The sequence below is a fragment of the Mastacembelus armatus genome, chromosome 17 (assembly GCF_900324485.2).
Source record: "Mastacembelus armatus chromosome 17, fMasArm1.2, whole genome shotgun sequence".
Classification (NCBI taxonomy): domain Eukaryota; kingdom Metazoa; phylum Chordata; class Actinopteri; order Synbranchiformes; family Mastacembelidae; genus Mastacembelus; species Mastacembelus armatus.
In genome coordinates, this window is record NC_046649.1 from 13766606 (window position 1) to 13783450 (window position 16845).

General features: G+C 38.4%; 2 protein-coding genes across 2 annotated transcripts; both read left to right on the forward strand.

Moving 5' to 3' along the window:
* The first annotated feature begins 235 nt into the window (after positions 1-235).
* Positions 236-5472, forward strand: ppp1r7 (protein phosphatase 1, regulatory (inhibitor) subunit 7). The gene is made up of 10 exons (XM_026314448.1): positions 236-345; positions 1054-1149; positions 1316-1371; positions 1751-1816; positions 2049-2179; positions 2359-2521; positions 2692-2808; positions 2908-3012; positions 3136-3222; positions 3706-5472. Exons 1-10 carry the CDS (start codon positions 306-308, stop codon positions 3880-3882), a joined length of 1038 nt encoding a protein of 345 aa, XP_026170233.1. The 5' UTR covers positions 236-305; the 3' UTR covers positions 3883-5472.
* Positions 5473-7590: 2118 nt separating this feature from the next.
* ubxn7 (UBX domain protein 7) lies at positions 7591-15073 on the forward strand. The gene is made up of 11 exons (XM_026314418.1): positions 7591-7696; positions 9843-9996; positions 10129-10193; positions 10320-10385; positions 10535-10647; positions 11056-11202; positions 11556-11646; positions 12140-12270; positions 12639-13137; positions 13583-13662; positions 13956-15073. The coding sequence occupies exons 1-11, from the start codon at positions 7591-7593 to the stop codon at positions 14115-14117; spliced, it is 1614 nt and encodes a 537-aa protein (XP_026170203.1). The 3' UTR covers positions 14118-15073.
* Positions 15074-16845: the final 1772 nt, after the last annotated feature.

Sequence of the window (16845 nt, forward strand, 5' to 3'; positions counted from 1 at the left end):
GTAGATTTTGATTTAATGTGTTGTCTCAATGTCATAAATAGTGAGACTTACAGAAATCTTGTATTTACATGGTTATCTGCAGTGAATTTAAGAAAATATACTCCTGTGTTTGATGCAAACTATGAAAGGGGAGCCTTCAGCTTTCAGCGTGGGGCCAAATAGCCTCTGTTTTGTACTGTCCACTGTGTACACAACGTGCGCACTAGCAGTTTTCAGCGTGTGTCACCGGCGCCCCCTTGTGGTAGGATGCAGTACGAGCCTCCACCTGAGTGGCTGAGCGGTTGTCAGGAGTGTTTACAGGAATCATGGCGTCCTTGTCTGTTGGAGAGCTTCAAGACATGGAAGGTGAGTAAACGTGTAGCGATGCAGTCGTGATATAATTGCTTTAGCTGGGCAAACCAGTGCTCATCTAGTCAAATGCGCCTGTTTTATATAAGTAGTTACATCCCACGAGTCGTTCGTGCTAACCAGACCACCATCCTTGGCTTGCTAGCTAGCTAGCTAACAGGCTAACAGCCAGACTCGTTAGCTGACGTTTTTCAGATCACACTCTGACCTGTTTAGATTCTGTAGCTGCCATGTGTATTCTAATGATATTAATTGGATTTTATTATCATATAGCATGCTTCTAATTTTAGCTCATAACACCTACGCTAAACGTGTGCATAGTTGGTTTACCAGCGTTTAGCCTGTTTAAAGTAGGTGAGCTAACGTTAACCTTAGCCTGCAAGCCCTGAGCTGGTAAGGCTTGAAATGCAGCTGGGTTCACATCCGCAGCAAATGACTCCATCAGATTTATTTATTGGCAGCTTTAATCCACATCTTATACACGTGTTGTTGTGCAGAGTGCAGAAACATGTAACAGCCATCAACCAGGTTTGGATGCTCCAGATGACACCAGCTGACTCTTCAGTGGACTGTGGAGCTGGGCCTGGTCTCTGAATCATATTACACCTGCATCAGCAAAAACATGTCATTGCTGCAAACGTGGAAAACAGCTCTGCATCTGTGTCCTGAATTTGAAATGCTCTTGTCTCTGCCTGCTAACTGTAGTGGACCGGAGGGGGGAGTCAGAGGAGTCTGGTGATGATGAAACCAGGCGGAAGAGTATCAATGGTGATGTGGACCCAAATCAGCCCACTGCTACAAGTAAATCATCATATCTCCAGCACAGCCACATAGAAAGTGTCAAAAGTCAGCCTGCAAGCCCTTATGTGTCAATACAATTGATCATCATCTATATGACAGCAGTACATAGTGATTAGCTTTCTGCATAAAATCTTGTTTATAACTACTCTGTCCTAATACTTTAAAGGCAAAGAAGAGTCTCCTGTTGACATGGACACCATAACCTTGGACCCAGAGGAAGAGGTTAGAAGATGGTGTTAAACACCAGTGCTGTTTGATTGAAAGCCGATTGGTTTTTAGTAATATGTCCACTGTCCCAAATGAGTCTGTTTGGTTGGATAATCATAAAAACTCTAAAGCTGTGAAGAAAGTGAACATTTTTCCTGGAAATTTTCTTTTGTGGAATTTGGAAGTGGAGGCACAGTCCTTTGTTTGCAATGTAACATTATATGTTAACCATTTATATTCTCTTCAACCAAACGTTTCACTACTGTAACTGCATTTTCGGTGTATTTAAAGTACATGTTTGTGGTGGACACTTGATGTTTATGTCTCAATCAAATCTAACAACACCTATTACTTCAAGAGTTATGTCATCCTGAGGTCTCTGTTTTCTTTCTAGGATGTTGATCTTGTTCATTGTCGTATTGGGAAGATTGAAGGATTGGAGGTGTTACAGAAGGCTAAAGTAAGTAACTGCAACCTCAACCACTATTTAGGTGCCACTGTCAATGAGAGCTGAAGTAGTACTAGCAGCATGGTATGCAGAATCTGGCTTTATCCCTTATTCTTTCTTTACTAAAAACAAAAACTAAAAACAATTTTCAAACAACTCAACTTCAATAACATGTCTTTTTTTTAATCATAGCTAAAAAAGAAAGATCATCTTTTGCTTTCTTGTCATCTATGTTTTTATGCAGACACTCTCTTTACGGCAGAATCTTATCAAAAAGATAGAAAACCTTGATAGTTTGAGTTCACTGCGGGAACTAGATCTCTATGACAATCAGATCCGCAAACTGGAGAACCTGCACAACCTCAAGGAGATGGAGTAAGTATTAAAAAAAAAAAACTGTAGGTTGTGTATTACAAACCTTATTTATACTCACAGGGATCTAGTCGTATGGGGGGAGTGATAGTCACTGATTTATTTTCATGTGATATATATATATACTATAAATAAGAAGAATCCACAGTTAATTGTAATGAGTCTAATTGTTTGATTCACAGGCTCCTTGATGTGTCCTTTAACCTTCTGAGAAAGGTGGAGGGTTTGGAGGAGCTGACTCAACTGAAGAAACTTTTTCTGCTTCACAACAAAATTAGCAGCATTGCCAACCTGGAGCACCTCACAGGCCTGGAAATGCTGGAGCTGGGCTCAAATCGGATTCGGGTGAGAGGGAAAGGATCTCTTAGGGAGTGATAAATTGGGGTTAAATTCAGTTAAACAAATGATATATTATGCATTTGTAAACATGTTGCAACATTATGCCATCTAAAAGACATTATAGGACATGAAATCAATGAAATGTGTTTAATTCTGCCTCTTTATGCTGTTCACAGGTCATAGAGAACCTGGATACAATGGCATCTTTGCAAAGTTTGTTTCTTGGGACCAATAAAATAACTAAGCTTCAGAATTTGGAGGGTTTACACAACCTGACTGTTTTAAGTATACAGGTACACAAATCCTCTTCGGCACGTATGTGAGAAGAATAAAACTGTAGTAGCTATGTTAAGGGATTGGTTAATGACTCTATGTAATTTTGTTAATTTCAGAGTAACCGGATTACTAAAATTGAGGGTCTGCAGAACCTTGTTAACCTAAGAGAGCTTTATCTGAGTCACAATGGCATTGAGGTCATTGAGGGCTTGGAAAACAATGTGAGTTATTGAAATACCTTAGCCCATTTTTGAACTAACTGGATGCCACACTGTCCATCATGCAAACATGTAACAATAACATTTGTTCTGTGTATTCAAACACTGTTTATATTTCCATCACAGAAAAAGCTTACAACCCTGGACATTGCAGCCAATCGAGTAAAGAAAATTGAAAACATCAGCCATCTGACAGAGCTGCAGGAATTCTGGGTATGAATAATGTGTGAAATTAAATAGGAAATTATTTCTCTTTTATTATTCAACACTGGTACAAAGGAATTGGAAACTCTCTGACAGCAGACATTTTACCACAAGATTTCAAGTGGATCCTAAAAGTCAGTAGACAAATAAAAAAGAAAATGCATAATCAAAGCAAATCTGTTTAACTTACCTTGTAGAAAAATTGCTGTATAAACCTAAATTTACAAAACATATTTATGTTATAAATTATTGTTATAATCAGTGTTTAATACATTTACCTCTTTGTTAGTTTAGGTAGCCATTATTAATTTGATGTATTAATTCATGGATCAATTTGTTCATTTGTAGTGTTATTAATGATCAAAACAAACATCAATTCATTGATTCATTCATTTCAGTACCCTCCATGTTGCTATATGTTGTGAGTGTTCAGCCAGGTAAGACAGCATGAACTGTCTTCTTATTACCTATTTTCTTTCGCTCTCTTCACAGATGAATGATAATCAGATAGATAACTGGTCAGATCTTGATGAGCTGAAGAATGCCAAATCTCTGGAGACAGTTTATCTCGAAAGAAACCCGCTACAGAAAGATCCACAGTACCGGCGAAAGATCATGCTGGCATTGCCCAGTGTACGCCAGATTGATGCTACCTTCATCCGCTTCTAAACTGTAGTATACAACTCATCTGCCAACTTCACAGTGTTCTCCCTCACCCCCCTGCCTGCCCTGCCTACAAAAACAAACTTCATTTTAAAACACACCAAATTCAGCCTCACAGAATTATATAGTCACTCCATACACCGATATTCATTCCAACATTGAACCCACCCATGGCTCACTTAACGTACATGTATGCATGTGTGCACTCACATTTACACCTTGATCACTGCTGTTGTGTGGAAGCTCATTTATTTATTAAGCTGGATATGAACTATGGATATAATTTCAAAAACTACCCATTTCCTCATTTTTCCTCTGCACTTATTTTTCTTTTATTGTTTTGCATGTGGGATGCAGTATGGAGCCATCATCTGTACTCAATCATGCGGTGCCCATCTCCCAAATAAGAAATTAGTCTTGTTTATCACATTATTGAAGTTGCACTGCTAACAGGAAGGAAGGCATACTTACTGTTTCTGAGGGGGTTGTTGGGCAGAATGAGGGTGTTCCCACAAACTACACAGTGAGTAAAAGGAACAATTAAACCTCAGCATTTAATGGGAAGGCCAATAACAAATTATAATTTACATGTATTTTAATGCTACTTCTACTTCTCATTTGCTTTAACAAGCGTAATAACTGTCCTAAAACAGGTTCCAAACCAGTCACAAAGACATCTAAAATGTGCCCTAAGATGCCATTTTTAATGTTTAAAGCTAGTAAGGTGGCTCTCACATACATCAGTCTTTTTAAAGAAATGATAGTCCTTCACAGCAGAAACTGACTAATCATTGTAATAAGCTGGCATTGCTACTAATGAAGGGCACATTTTGATGTCCAGCAGCCTCGGTTATTCCTTGTGCAAATATTTTACAGCTCATAGGACAATTTTCTGATTAACACGAGTGACCTCTGCAGTAAAATAAAACTCATGAGAATGTAAAAACATTTAATGTGTCCATAAAGATGTTTTTTTTAACCTATACATATATATATATATATATATACACACCACTGATTACAGCCTTGTTTTTCTCTCTTGACCATGGGAAACTGGGTCATTCACTTCATTTAAACAGTAAAATGTAGAATTTATGTAGTAATAGCAGGACTGATCTTACTTAAGCAATGTTAACTACTGTAAGATAAATACGTTCATGCTGTCAGTTGGCACTGACAATATTTTAAACATTTACACAGATGCTGTATTATTGTCATTTGGCCTTCAGTGTTGTTTCAAAAGACATATTCAAATATGTTTATGGACATGCTTGCTATAGAATTTCTTAGATTAACCACTATAATGACCATCTTGTACCAAAATTCAGTGACTTATGTTTGGCTTATGTTTGGGGTCTTATGCATATAATGCTTCAATATACTTCACAAATTCCCTGTTAAGACAAAAGCATTAAAGAAACATTATATGAAAGAACTTCCCACCTCAGAGCTAAAGAGTCACCTGTCAGTACAGAAGCGGAAGATTTCTGCTGGGTTTCAGTACAGAGTGCTAAACTAAGTGCTGTCTGTGCAATGTACAATAAGCATAGTTGGCCTTCAGATTGTTAAAGCAAGCTGGTCTGATGCTGAATCTCCCTTCGTAGGCAAAAAATAAACACATAACATTCTAGCTGTTATAGATGATGCTATGTGCCTTTTTAGCTGTGAGTTTGCTCTTTTTTTGAAAGAAGAAAATTCTAATTACAAAACTTTTAAATCCAGTTGTTTATGGTTTGATCTTAACATGTATGAGCCCATATCAGACTATCAGCAAAACTGAAAGAAACTGCATTACTGATCATTATTTAATCAAATGTAATGTTCTTTAATTTTGATCTTTAAATTATTATTTAATTGGGCAGTGGAATTAGATTTTGTGTATTTGTAAATATAGTTTGGAAATTTCATTATATAGAAAGTCAGTGCCATCATCAATTTCCCTTTGTAAAGTGATGTTTTTTTTCCTTGTTTATGCTGGGCAACACTAAAGATTTGTGTCAGATATTGTAATTAAGATTACTTTTAGTCATCACTGAATAAGCAATTATTCCAATTGCTGTTAGCTTGTTTTTTGAAATGAGTCTTCAGGTTTTGGATTTGGTTTATGCTGTTTTCAAATTGAATGTATTATGCAAATAACAATAAAATTACACTACTTAAATTGTAAGTGTATCTAGTTTCCATTTAAAATTTATACACTTTTTGTAGAGAATTTTTTAAAAATGAAGCATAATAGAGTCAGAGCTCAACTATTAGTTGTTTATGATTCATAAACATGTGTATAAAGGAATTATAATTGTAGGTGGGCAAATTACAAATTCTGATACTTTTATAACCCCTTTTCTCAAATTGTAATGCACATAGACTTGCGTTGACAACTCATGAAGAGCAACTGATTTAACTGCTTGTGCCTTTATACTGCTTTCCAAGTGTGGGGCTTATTGTAACTGAACCACCCTGTTTTTCTTTTCAGAAAAGCCCTACCATCCAAAACTGAGTAGTTAGCACTGTTTCCTCACATCAAGAAGGTCAAGGGTTCGCAACCTGGCCTTTCTGTGTGGAGTTTGCATGTTCTCCCTGTGCTTGCGTGGGTTTACTCCGGGTACTCCGGTTTCCTCCCACAGTCCAAAAACATGCATGTTAAGTTGATTGGTGACTCTAAAAAAAAAAGAACGATGCCTATAGTGAGTGTGTGTGGTTGTTTGTCTTTGTGTGTCTCTATGTGGCCCTGTGATGGACTGGTGACCTGTCCAGGGTGTACCCCTGCCTTCCACCCGAAAGAGAGCTGGGATAGGCTCCAGCAGATCCCTGTGACCCTGGTTAAAGAATAAGCAGGTATAGAAAATGGAGGGATGGTGAACAGACAATTATAGCTATAGAGTTTGATTGGACAAAATTAATGAGCCCAGATAAATAAGGATGTCAGTGGATAGAATTAATGATGCCCATGTGGTGGCACTAATGGAAATTTGGCAAATTCTGTGTGACACCAATATGTCTAGGCCAAACCACTGTTTAAATTCATGGCCTTAAATGGTTATGTCATTTGACACAAATGTGCTTGGTAAAATATCATCCATCCATCCATTTTCTATACCAGCTTATTCCTTAACCAGTGTCACAGGGATCTGCTGGAGCCTATCCCAGCTCTCTTTCAGGTGGAAGGCACGGGTACACCCTGGACAGGTCACCAGTCCATCATAGGGCCACATATAGACACACAAAGTTTTTGGACTGTGGGAGGAAACAGGAGTACCTGGTGGATACCCACGCAAGCTCTGGGAGAACGTGAAATTCACGCAACAAGGCCTTTGCTGGGTTTCGAACTAGGAACCTTCTTGCAGTGAGGCAACAGTGCTAACCACCAATCCACTCTGCTGCCCTTATCTGATTACATACCTTACATAATTATCAATCATAATCATTTATAATGTATATGTTTATTCCAGCAGCTGTCTTTAACAAATACTTCAAAATCCACCATGAAATATTTTGTAAAACACAAACTCCCCTTACATCTTAAACATACTGTTTTTTTTTTTTTTTTGCTGCTAAATAACAAAATGTCTATAAATTGCCCAGACATTCAAAACATATGCAGAATAACACGTTTTTTTCTGATATCAGAACTGCATTACCCACGATGCAACGCAATTCTTTGGTGACGCATGGTGCTCGCGCCGCGCTAGGCGGGGGAAAAGGGTCTCGTAGCGCATGCGCCACATTTATGTTGTTGTTTGTGGCGGTAAGATGGCGGCGCTCGGAGACACCTCAGCTCCGGGGGTGAACGGGTTAATACAACAATTTACAGCAATAACAGGTAAAAATAAGATTTCATTCAACATTTGATCTGTTAAGTATGTTTGGGTTGCCTAACGGGAAACGCTCCGTTGTCCAACAAATCACGAAATAGGTGCGCAGATAAGAAAACGGACGTGAAGTGTTGCTCTGGCCCCTGCGCTGTCAGTGCCTTGCAGGAGGAAAAGCACAAGCAGTTATCTGCTAAACTCCAGTGAAAGACTCAGGAAAAGACTCGTAAAAACATCCCATTTGAATCTGATCTGCCACAGCCCCTTCAGAATATTTGGTTTTCTTTGAGGTGCTCACAGCAGACACTTATTCTAGCTAGCCCAGCTCTGATTTCTGCTCTTTTTGCACTGGTGCTCGGATCATGTGGAATGGACGTCGCCTGTTAACATTTCTCTTCTTCACCATCAGCCAGGCTTCACGTTGTGTGCTACCGTTATCCCCGCTCTGCCCGGGATGCTAACCACACTCAGACGAGCACACTTTGTGTGTCCTACTGTTCGCTCACGGGGTCCCCGTTTGTGTATTTGTGCTTTGACACGACTGAGACAGTGTTTGAGTTTGAAGTTGTTGAACGGAGAAAACAGGAGACTCACTTCGGGGCTGCTGCCAGACTTGGAAAGTGAAACGGACATGCGCAGTGCAGAGGGCAAGCTCGGTGTAGTCCGTGCACGTAAAAAGACTAGTAGTTTATTCTGATCTATTGTTTTCACGTATGCAAAACATTTTCATGCACTTGTGCGTTTGCAGGGATTGGCAGTACGAAGGACCTTTGATGTTTTTGCATAGTTTAGCCTAATTGCTAGACAGCGCTTAAACCTGTACTTCGCAGTTGTGCCTGTCACTTTAAAGTATACTATTACCTTTTTTATAATATCTGGGTACATTTTGGTTTTTGTGCTTAAGTATCAGTTTACAAGTAAAACTAGTTAATTCAAAATTTTATTTAGATAAAAACTAAAAAACAACTATACTTAAAGTACCAGAAGTAAAAGTTATTATTCTGCAGAATAACCTGTTTAACACAATTATATATATCATATTATTGGATGATAATTTGGAGGTATTTAGGTGTATATCACTGTAATGTTGCAGCTGGTAAACCTGCAATATTACTGTGTAATATACATATGGTTAGCTTGTGAAGTTGTATTTTATGGGAATTATTATATTAATACTTCCTATAATTTTTTATGGACTTTATAATTCTGAATTTACAATGCGACAGAAAATGTACTGAATTAATCTAGTGGAGTAGTAGTAGTAGTAGTAGTAGTAGTGTAATGTAGCAGTAAGGGAGATAATCAAGTCAAGCATAAGTACGTCACAGCGATACCCAAATACAGTATTACATGGTAAATGTACATAGTTGTATTCTAAGACTTTTTGGGGAGCCTGTAGTCCGTCAATGCCTTTATGTTACAACTATGTGGAAGCATGCACTGTCACAAAAAAAACAGTGGCTCTTTAAAAGGGCAGATTAAGTGAACACTGGTAGTTAGTTTGTAGGTGTGATATTTATTGAACAGGTAGCGACAAAAATAATTTAGTATCGAACTGAAAATTGATTGATCCAATATGCAACAGAAGAGCTGTAAGCATCAGATTCTGTTACTGATGTTTTCTATATAGTGTGCAATGAGGTTTACTGTTCTGCACATTTAAAGTCACTACATGCATTGCACTCTTAATGTCACAAACAGATTGCAGATCTTTGCCATTGCAGTATCCTTATCACAGAGTTTGCTTCACAGAGAGGACTGACTAGCTCATTTTTCAGTCAGAAGTGATCATATGGCAATACACATTTGTTAACCTGCAAAGCTTTTGTCAAATGTTTTATACTGAGGTATTTTTATATTTCACAGGGTGATTTTATAATTGTCTAAGCAATGTTGCAAATCACTGTGCAGGCCTACTTCATGGCAGTATTCAATTTTAATGTTGTTTTTAATGAATTTGATTAAGACTGTTGGTTTGTAATGTATGTTATGTACGTACTGGTAAGTGGAATGTCTAACTTTGTCACATATATATCAATAAAAGTGTTTCATTTGTTGTATTGTTTTGTACATTTAAACTGTTGTTCTCAATGAAGTTGGTGTGAGTTCAAGCACATGTAGATGCACATCACAGTTGTATGTCCAACACTCTTGTAGGGGCCACAGAGAGTGTAGGAAAACATATGTTGGAAGCATGCAACAACAACCTGGAGATGGCAGTAACCATGTTTTTGGATGGAGGTGGGATAGCAGAGGAACCCAGCACCAGCTCCAGTTCTGCAGCTTCAAGCAGCAGAGCTCCTCCTTCAGAGTAAGCAGATTTTTTTTTTTTTTTTTTTTTAATGCATAAACTTATGTCAGAATAACTTAATTGATATTCAACATCTTGCTCTAGTTTGTTTTGCTCTTAGAGTAATACTGTATATGTTGCCTTATGTTTTAGTGAAGTACGAGCACCAATTCCACAGAAGCAGGACATATTGGTAGAACCAGAACCACTGTTTGGAGGTATTATCCTGTTTCTTTTCTAATTGCAAATCATGCAAGGGTATCTTAAAGCGAATTGTTATTATTAGCTGTGCAGTATCAGTCATCTGCTGAATGTTACTTTTGATGTGTCTGTTATTCGTGCAGTACCAAAGCGAAGAAGACCTGCTCGATCAATATTTGATGGTTTCCGAGACTTCCAAACAGAAACAAGTAAGTTAACAGCTTAAGTTTGAAGAATGTAATTTTTAGTGAATTTAGTATAAAGTAATGCTGCTTGATTGCAACCAACTATTACTTTTTATTCTCTCTCTACTGTTCTGTCGCTCCCTTTTTACCTCCCATAATGAATGTTTTTCTAGTCCGCCAGGAACAGGAGCTGCGTAATGGTGGAACAGTGGATAAGAAACTGAGCACCCTGGCAGACCTTTTCCGTCCTCCCATTGAGCTCATGCACAAAGGCAGCTTTGAGACGGTGAGAAGCCACTCACCGGACACATTACACTACACGCCTTTATTCAGTTTGTGTGAACTTTCAGTGAAGTTACGGATGGTGACTGGTCACAGCCGGGAAACCGGAGGCTCCAAGGATGGATAGGCATAAGTGTCTAGACCTATCATTTTTGCACAGTATTTTTTTTTTTTTAATGATAATGTTTTTCTCTTTCTGGCTGAAAGTGCACTCACAGTGTTTGTGAAGTCGATGTAGTGTTTAAAAGTGAGAACCTGCATATTCACCATGATATGTTATCACATACCACTGATATAGATGGATATGACTGTTCTTCATAAAGAAAAAAAAATTCTTTTCCAACTTAACACTTTTATAATTCAGTAATTGGCCGAATCAAGCTTAGTCTCTTGTGTTTCTTTGTGTTTGCAGGCAAAAGACTGTGGGCAGCTGGAGAACAAGTGGCTAATGATCAACATTCAAAATGTTCAGGACTTCGCCTGCCAGTGCCTGAACAGGGACGTTTGGAGTAATGATGCAGTCAAGAACATCATAAGAGAACACTTCATATTCTGGCAGGTATGAATTTTTTTTTTTCTCTGGGTCATGCAATCCAATGTTCAGATTCCTGCCAACATTGTACTGATATCATTGCAAGGATCCAGTGTGAATAAACTGATATACAATAGAAATACGTAACAAATGAAGCACCATCAAAGATACAAATCATGTACCCTAAAACCTGCAGGGTGGCATGACAATTTGTAAATCGGTAAAGAGAAGCTGCAACGTTTTTCGAATGAACCGTAATTTTTTCATAAACCACTTTTACATCAGAAAAAAACTTCTTCTGCTAATAGTCACATCATTGTCATCCTTTCTGTCTATTAATGATGGTTATGTTTTGAATTGTGCAATTTCCTTCATTGCAGGTATATCATGATAGTGAAGAGGGACAGAGATACATACAGTTCTATAAGCTGAACAAGTTTCCCTATATTTCAATCCTTGACCCTCGCACAGGTGCGTTTTTATGTGTGTTGAAATAATCATTTTTAAATTTTATTTTGCTCTGGTAGAGGGGATGGAAGCAGTCGGAACTGTATTTTTTATCCGCACAATGTCTGCTATTTTTTTGTGATGGTTTATTTTTCTAAGTAGACAGCATATTCCTGAAAGGTTTAGAACACAAGGTGATGGCATTATGGGAATTAATTTTTTTGTTGGTAGACATCCCTGAAAAATGGTGTGTGACAGAAATTGATTCTTGTATTGTTACAAGTAATAGGATCAATACATACAATGTTCTCACTGAGAACAATATGAAGATAAATGTGCAGTGTATTCTCATCTGTGTTGGGGAGCAAAATGCCTCATCCTAGATCTGCAAAATATGAAAGTTAGTTTCAAATTGTTGCTTTTATTCAGTCATTTTAATTTCCTGCTTTTGCTGTATTTTAATAAGGTTTTCTAATTTAATTTTGACCCATGCTGTTTTGTAACATATTCTGTATAGGTCAGAAAATGGTGGAGTGGAACCAGCTAGATGTGGCATCGTTCCTGGAGCAGGCAACCGGCTTCCTGGCTGAGCATGGGCAGCTTGACGGGCCGTCCTGCCACGCACCTCCCGCCAAACGAGCTCGCTCTGTGGGTCTCTCATCTCATGTGTCTCATTTGGTTTATTTTATTCTCCTTCTGGGAGTCTTTGGTGTCTTCTGTCACAACTGTTTCTCAGTTGTAGTCATTATCACGGCCTTTAATACAATAAAATTGTGATACAGCATCACCGTTGGTGATGTAAAAGATAATGTTTTTGCAAAATTTGAGTAGTGATTAGTGAATGCTTGTACCTGCGTAGTCATCAAATGCTCAATTCTCCAAATTTGCATGTTTGAATGCACCTATAGTTAGACCCCAAGGATTTTTACTCTGTTGTCAGTATAACCATATTTGAATTAATGTTATATTTGATTTTATAGTTGGTATTTGTCTGCATGCTCTGTTCTGTGTACAAGGAGAGTCTGATAGATGCCAGTGAAGACAGTCAGTTGGAGGCAGCGATCCGAGCCTCCCTACAGGAGACCCACTACGAGTCCTCAACTGTCCCTGAAGCCCCTGATTCCCCACGATCAGAAGACGAATCAGATGCAGAGCCTTTCTCTGACAGTGAGGGCCCCACCTCTGGGTCAGACAATGAAATGCCAGCACCTCACGAGGAGAAAAGTTCTACTAGCAAACACACCCAAGTCCTTCCTACTTCTGCAGCCCAACAGCGTCTACATCCGGATAATTCCACCTCTTCCCACCGAAAGTCTCCATACAAAGAAAACAACCACAGCCACAAGAAAGAGGAGAGCAAAAAGAACCACCTGGAGCCCTCAGCTTCTGGTCCTCGTCATTCTCAGCCTGATGCAGATTCTGGAGGCAACCACTGTACCCCAATGACAGAAAGTGCTGGACCATCAAAGATCAGCACCACCACAGCCTGTGTCATGGAATGTCCTGATGACAATGGTACGGAAACGTGTCATTCTAATCCTGTTACAATGAGGGTTAGGGTACCAGGGTACGTGTGCTTGACTAGCTATCTTTGAGTTAATCTCCGGCCTGTAGGTATACCCTTCTCAAAATATTTAACCATCAGTTAATCAGCACTTGAAGGGTCAACTGGTCAACCTCTTGATCTCTGCCACCCCTACTATTAATACTGCAGCAATACTGTGTGGGGCTGGAGCATGTTCGGATACTGTAGCCCAGCTTATTCATTTTAAAGGTTTGAGAGAGCTATGAAAGCTCAGCATAGGCTGTTTGTGCTTTCTCCTGCACATTTCTGACACTGCTAGAAAATGTGGATAGTGAAGACTGTAAAGGGGAACTTGAACAGTTTTACACATCAAAATCTGGGTAGAACAAGAACTGTATCATAATTACTACAATGATTTTTTTTTTTTACGTGTAGGTCCCAAAGCCAGGCTGATGCTTCGTTACCCAGATGGACAGAAAGAACAAATTTCGTTGTCTTCTAAAGCAAAACTTTTGGTAAGAACACACCATATCAACGCTATTTACAAGCAAACGTCTAAATAAATACTAGGAAAGTGTGGAATACACTTTTTTGTTGTTGTTGTTGACCAGATGTAAATAAGATGGTCAACTTCATATATCTTGTATCTAAAAGCAATTAAGCCATGTCCCAAAATTTTTTCTTCATGTAAAATTAATAACATTTCCTTGTTATGCCCAGTCAACAGTGAATATTATCTCATGAATACTGATTGTTACTTAAAAAGTTTCATCTCTGGTGTATCTGTCTCTTTCTCCTCATGTTCAAGGCCCTTGTAAGACATGTCCAGTCCAAGGGTTACCCTAACGAGCGCTTCGAACTTGTCACCAACTTTCCGAGAAGGAAGCTCGCCCATTTGGACTATGACATCACACTGCAGGAGGCGGGGCTTTGTCCACAGGAGACTGTATTTGTGCAGGAGAGGAACTAGCCTTTTCCCAGACACATTCACTTGTTTTTTTTTTTTTGTTTTTTGTTTTTTTTTGCTTGTCTGTATCTCTCTGGTAGACTCCACCCTTTCACCAATGATCCGGGATGATGTTATTGGCCTTGGTCCCATAACCTACTGTTCTCCTGGAATTTAAGCCCCATTATTTTTAGTGGATGGACTACATTCCCTGCCACTCCACTAGTCTGAATACTGACACCTCTACTGACAGCCTAATCCCTTTGTAGAGCTCTCCAGTTGGCCAGTAAGGTGTTACAAGTTTCAGCACGGTCTTATTTTTTTTAATGTGCTATATTCTATTCTGATACAGGCTTCAGTTTGTTATAAACATTGAAGCACATCAGGATAGAATATATATGGTACAGCTCATATTTAAATTTGAAAAAATACATAATGGATCAAAAATTGATGTTGAGGCACAAGGGACTTGTACAAAAATACTTTTATCTGCCAGAAAGATGTAAAATTTCAGAGTTTATTTTCTAGTTCTTATTTTCTGTACCTGGGAACAGGTAAAAGGAGGCTCATTCTTGTTTCTTTTGACCCAGATTTGGGCTCTCACTCGGTTATTGTATGAACGATTGTATTTTTTTCAAAAGCTGGGGCATTGAGAGAAAAGGTCTGAAAATTACAAGTCAAGAAAATGTTTCAGATACCTCTGAAACACATGTAGACACGTGAAAGGATTTGGGTTGATCTGCACATTTTTACTCGTTTCTATTAGAGACTAGTAGACTGTTTTTGGATTTCACCTTTTGATACAGAAGGGAATGAATGAAGGGTGGTTCATCTCATCAGTCAGACCTACACTGTACAGAGATGACTTAGAGAGACTGATATTTAGCTGTAGTCATTGTTTCTTTTCATTTTTATATGCTGCCAAGAAAATATGCTGATGTTGAAATATAACCACAAAAACCAAGGGGGGTTCTGCTTCATAATTTGTTAACTTTATTTTATCAACTGATTATTGAAACACTTCTCACTACCGTAATATGATGAGACCCAAACCCGTTTCACAATAAACAGAATAGTAGCAATACCCCAAAATCATCTTTGACAAAAGTTTGTGTTCAGCAAATGGCAACCCTGCATTTTGGCATAAAGATGTATTTAAGCAAGCAACTTGATAAGCCCTAACCCTGCTAAATGTATTTTTATGACACATTTTAGGTGGAAAATGTTAAGCAGTTATGCTAATAAGGCTGGCAAAATTTTTTTATGTTTTTAGGGTGTTGTTACTTGGGTTATGAATCATCATTTCCACTTCTTACTTGGTGTGCATGTCAGCCCAATGCGTTGGTCATGTTGTGCAGGAAATTACATTGTCTTCTACATGAAACAGACAATACCTGCATGAGGGTGAGATATTCTCCATGCATCAGCCAACTAAGGGGTTAAAACTAAAGTAGGGTCTGGAGGGACAAGGTCTGGAGGATATGGTTATGATTGTAACCCTGTAATACAATGCACCAACAAACCTTTTGACATGAAGCTGTTTAAAGTGAAATCAGCCATTTAAAATTGTACAATGTTACAATAGCTATTTTTTTACGTTTAGGTATCATTACATACAACCAGATAAAAAAGTTAGATAGACAACACTGTTTTAAAGTACAAGCTCAATGCAAAGTGAGCATATCTGTGACAAAAGTTAAAACACTAGTGATTTCCAATAAATGCTAATTATACGAGCAAGGTTATAAAATGACTTGTGAACACCACGGCTTTCCCAGTTTTGGCCTGGGTTATGTTCAAAGCAAGATGGTTTCACGTGGTAAAGAACTGCCTGAAAAAGAAACAGGATTGCGAGACTTGATGGGAGAGGGTACAACATCATCCACTGACTATAAGAGTTGTGGCAGTAAAGTATGAGAAGTGTGAAACTACCTGTAACAGAAGATGCAGTGGCTGTTCTCGAAAAGTGATGCGTAGCAGAACTCACCGTTTACTTAACCTTGCACTGCAAAATGCATGAGTGAGGATTATCTAACAAAATTGGTGTTCCAGTGACTGATCAGACATGAGGGAAGCAGCATGAAGTCAATATCTACAGATGGCATCAAAAAAGAAAACCATTGCTTGACAAAACAGAGAAAACGCTGCCAAGGAACATGACAAGAAGGCACATAAGTTTTCAAACAAGAACAAAAATGAAAAGTATGACCTGTCTACTTTTGGAGTATTTTAGTGCTGAAGGTAGAGCAACACAACCCCTTGACAAAAATAGCAGCTGAAAAGAGTCATCTGTGGAGAATGGCAGAATATCTCTTCACAGATTTGTATGAGTCTGGTATCATAATTGCCCATTAGGATTGAATCTGTTATTAAAATTAAAGGTGGACATACATGAATAAAAGAATGGACTCTAATGCCAAGAGTAGGCCTACTGAGCTTTATTACGATTGGTTCTTATACATGGATCTTTTATTATAATTAGTGAAATCACTTGGTTTTTCAAAATAATTTTTAACTAGGCTACTTAAAATTTTAGAAATACAGACTGCTCAGTTTTGTTTTATGCTGTGGCTAAGGGTCATGCAGTTTCATACATTTCTTTACATGGACAGCTGGTGGTGGTAATGTGCCTTTAAAAGCAACAATTCATCAAAAATGATCCGTTTTTTTTTTTTCTTTTGGCTTCTCCCATTCAGGGTCACCACAGCAGATCAATTAGTCCACACGATCGATTTGGCACAAGTTTTACACC

Excerpts from the sequence above, each read along its gene's own strand:
- ppp1r7 (XM_026314448.1), top strand. The coding sequence starts at position 306 with ATGGCGTCCTTGTCTGTTGGAGAGCTTCAAGACATGGAAG. Across the intron at positions 2,522-2,691 it reads TGGGCTCAAATCGGATTCGG|GTCATAGAGAACCTGGATAC; the intron begins GTGAGAGGGAAA and ends TGCTGTTCACAG. Across the intron at positions 3,013-3,135 it reads TTGAGGGCTTGGAAAACAAT|AAAAAGCTTACAACCCTGGA; the intron begins GTGAGTTATTGA and ends TTTCCATCACAG.
- ubxn7 (XM_026314418.1), top strand. The coding sequence starts at position 7,591 with ATGCGCCACATTTATGTTGTTGTTTGTGGCGGTAAGATGGCGGCGCTC. Across the intron at positions 7,697-9,842 it reads ACAATTTACAGCAATAACAG|GGGCCACAGAGAGTGTAGGA; the intron begins GTAAAAATAAGA and ends ACACTCTTGTAG. Across the intron at positions 10,648-11,055 it reads ACAAAGGCAGCTTTGAGACG|GCAAAAGACTGTGGGCAGCT; the intron begins GTGAGAAGCCAC and ends TTGTGTTTGCAG.